At 54.2% G+C, this 3,386-nt stretch overlaps 1 protein-coding gene across 1 annotated transcript; it reads left to right on the top strand.

The window, feature by feature from the left end:
* Positions 1 to 286: 286 nt before the first annotated feature.
* Positions 287 to 2,947, top strand: SLAMF9 (SLAM family member 9; the record flags this gene model as incomplete). Its single annotated transcript, XM_079760584.1, is given in 5 exon segments — positions 287 to 412; positions 851 to 1,192; positions 1,974 to 2,246; positions 2,636 to 2,885; positions 2,887 to 2,947. Coding segments are annotated over 5 exon segments (972 nt in total). The 5' UTR covers positions 287 to 366.
* Between the last annotated feature and the right edge of the window lie 439 nt (positions 2,948 to 3,386).

Raw genomic sequence — 3,386 nt, forward strand, 5'->3', positions numbered from 1 at the left:
GTTTTCCAAGAGTTTGGGAGAGGTGGTATGTCTGGGGTGGGGGGAAGATCTGGAAACACAGCGCGTGGGGAGTCTAGGAAGGCTTCACTTAGGAAGTGGTAGCTGAGCTGAGTTGATGGACAAGAAACATGAGTCAGTGGGTAAACCATCTTTCCAATGAGGCACAGAGAGAGACTTCTTCCCAAGAAGGAGGGGGAGGGGCTTTGTGAGAAAGGAGGAAGTTAGGGGCTGGAGTTAGGGTGAAAATTATTTCCCTCTCCTCAGGACTGTCAAATAGTCACCGTCTTTAGTAGCTTGCAGGCAGTTTGTTTTCCTCACAGCCTTCGGCACTGGCCAAGTCCACCTCCCGGGCACCAGGCTGCTGACATGGGGGTCCTTCCGTGGCTGCTCCTGCTCTCACTGCTCCAGGAAGGTGAGAGCCACTACAGCGGGGACAGGAGTGTGCCCTCCAGCCTCTGTTTTCATCATCAGCTGAGCCTGGGGCTAGCAAGTCACTTTCTTTGGGGCCAAAGGCTTCCGCTCTTCTGGAGTGAAGAGGAAGAGGGGATGGCTTCAGGGCAGGACCAAGAGAAGAGGAGACCTGGGATATGGAAGGGAGAGTAGCCCCCGGATGGCAAACAGAGAAGGTCAAATTGGGAGGGTGAGGGCACAGATGGAAGCCGACCCCTGGTGGGTGCTCCAGTCAAGCTGAGCAGAAAGCTAAAGCCGCAAGAGGCCGAGGAGGGCAGGGTTGAGTGCTGGGCCAGAGCAGTTGCTCGACTGAGAGTGAGAGCACAGTCCTGCTGCCAGTCCCAGCAGCCCAGATACGCCAGCTGGTCTGTTTGCACCCCTTTCCTTCCTGTATCTGCAGCCAAAGGAGATTCTGGAGACGGTGAGGATCCCCAGGAAGTGGTCGCAGCCCTGCAGGAGTCCATCAGCCTCCCCCTGGAGATACCATCTGATGAAGAGGTTGAGGACATCATCTGGTCCTCCCACATAATGCTTGCTACTGTGGTGCCAGCGAAAGAGGGACATCTAGCTGCCATCACTGTGACCGACCCTCGCTACAAGGGCCGAGTGAGCTTCCTGAACCCCAGCTACGCTCTGCACATCAGCAATCTGAGCTGGGAGGACGCGGGGCCTTACCAGGCTCAAGTCAACCTGAGGACGTCCCAGATCTCCACCATGCAGCAGTACAACCTATGCATCTACCGTGAGTTTCGTTTGGGAACTGCACACCTGCTCTGGCTGGCTTTCCTGAGCTTCCCGTGTGGAGGAGGAGGGGTCTCGGATTTGGGGTTATGACTTGAGGGGTTGGGACTGGAAGGCAGACTGTCCCTAGTGTACCCAACCCCAGCATCTGGGCTGCATTGCTGCCGCGGGTAGAGTGACCTGGAGCAACGAAGCACTGGGGCATGGAGCTGTTCCTGTGGAGGTGCCTGACAGAGCTCAGGGCTTTGTGGGTAGATTTCTAGGAGACCTTCTGTCCCCGTGAGATTTCACACTGGGCAGGGTGTGTGTGGATGCACCTCCAGTCTTGAGCCTTTATTTTATTTTTTTATCCTTCTGAGTGATTTGAGGGCTACTAATCAATGACTCCTATCTACCTGAATACAAGTTCCTTCTTAGTGCCTGTGACATTGACTGATATTCTACCTTGAATCTTGTTAAGACACTGATTAAACTATAAATGTTCCTGAGAGGGTAACAATGTGTTCTGGGATCGAGGAGGTAGAATGGGGTTTGAAGGAAGGTGGGGTGCCAGAGAGAGAGAGAAGCAAGGTATAAGGGGAGGTAGAAGATGCCACAGGCAGCTCTGCCTGCCCCAGCAGCTGCCCGGGGACCCTGGGCTGAGTTTTGTTAGTTTCTGCCTATTTGTTGTTTGGGTGGATGGGGCCTCAGAGGACAGCACCATACCCCAGTGATGAGGAACTTAGGAAAACAGACCCAAGCCCTGGTGACCTAGAAGGCTTTTGTGTTCCTCCTTCATCCAGGACGGCTGTCGGAGCCTTCCATCACTGTGAGCTTTGAGATCTCTGGGGACGGTCCCTGTAACATGTCCCTGACCTGCTCCGTAGAGCAGGCAGGCCTGGACGTGACCTACAGCTGGATATCCCGGGAGGACGGTGTTGACACAGCACATGAAGGCTCTGTCCTCAGCACATCCTGGAGGCCCGGGGACAATGCCCTCTCCTATGCCTGCAGGGCTAGCAACCCCATCAGCAACAGGAGTTCCTATCTCATCCCTGCTGGGCCCTTCTGCGCAGGTACCAGGACCCAGGCAGCCCTGAGCTAATCAAGGGCCTCAAGGCCACCACCTTCATGCGTCAGTTCTTCCCAAGAGAATACATAGAATCTAGAACCTAACCCCTCCCAGAGGGACTTGACCCCTGGATTGGATGGGGGACTCCCCTCTTTCCCTAGTACGCCCAACTTTCTAAGGTCTCTTCTAGTCTCTTGCTCAGCTTTGAGATTGCTCCCCAGATCTCAGTTCCTGAGCTTCTGTGAGTAGAATAAGTATTTCAAGGGACAATTGCAAGGGAACATCAGATGACTGAACTTGAGACCCCTCTGTGGGATTTGGGGTGGGTGTCTGCAACTCACCTCTCCCTTTGGTAAGCCCCCCTCTCCCCCTGTCTCCTTCCTTCTGTTCCAGATCTCAGATACCATTCAGAGAAGGCCTCAGCTTCCTTCTGCCTCTTGACCAAAGCATTGCTCCTCCTCCTGCTCTTGGTAACTCTGGCCATGGGGCTGTGGCTCGCTCGAGGCCAGAAAGAATGCAAGACACCAAGGATGAAAAAAATCAGGAGAAACAGATTGAGACTGAGAAAGACAGACAAGCCTGGCCCAGCTGGCTTAGTGGTTGAACGTCGACCTAGGAACCAGGAGGTCACAGTTGGATTCCCTCAGGACACAGGCTCGGGGTGCGGGCTCAATCCCCAGTTGGGGACGTGCAGGAGGTCTGTGATTCTCTCTCATCATTGATGTTGCTATCTCTCTCCCTTTCTCTTTCTCTCTGAAATAAATAAAAGTATATTAAAAAATAAAGTTGAAGCAATTGAGAGAGAGAGAGAGAGAGAGAGAGAGAGAGAGAGAGAGAGAGAGAGGAGCCTGGCCCTCGCCTGGCCTGATAGCCCCTTGGGGACCCCCATCCTGACCACTGTTTCCTCCCAGCTGCAGGAAACCCTCCCTCTTCTCCAAAGGCTCTCCTTGTCCCCGGGGCCGAGGGTGGATGTACAAAGGTCCTTACCCTCCCAGGGACCATTGGAATAAAGTTGAATTAGAAGACTGCCATCCGGAGAAGCTTGTTTGGTCCCTCACTGGATGACTTTGGTAAGCCTGCGTCTCTTTCCTTCCACTCCAGGTGGCCCCTTCCAAACCCCCTTCCCTTCCACTCCAGGTGCTCC

Source organism: Cnephaeus nilssonii (assembly GCF_951640355.1).
Source record: "Cnephaeus nilssonii genome assembly, chromosome: 21".
Classification (NCBI taxonomy): Eukaryota; Metazoa; Chordata; class Mammalia; order Chiroptera; family Vespertilionidae; genus Cnephaeus; species Cnephaeus nilssonii.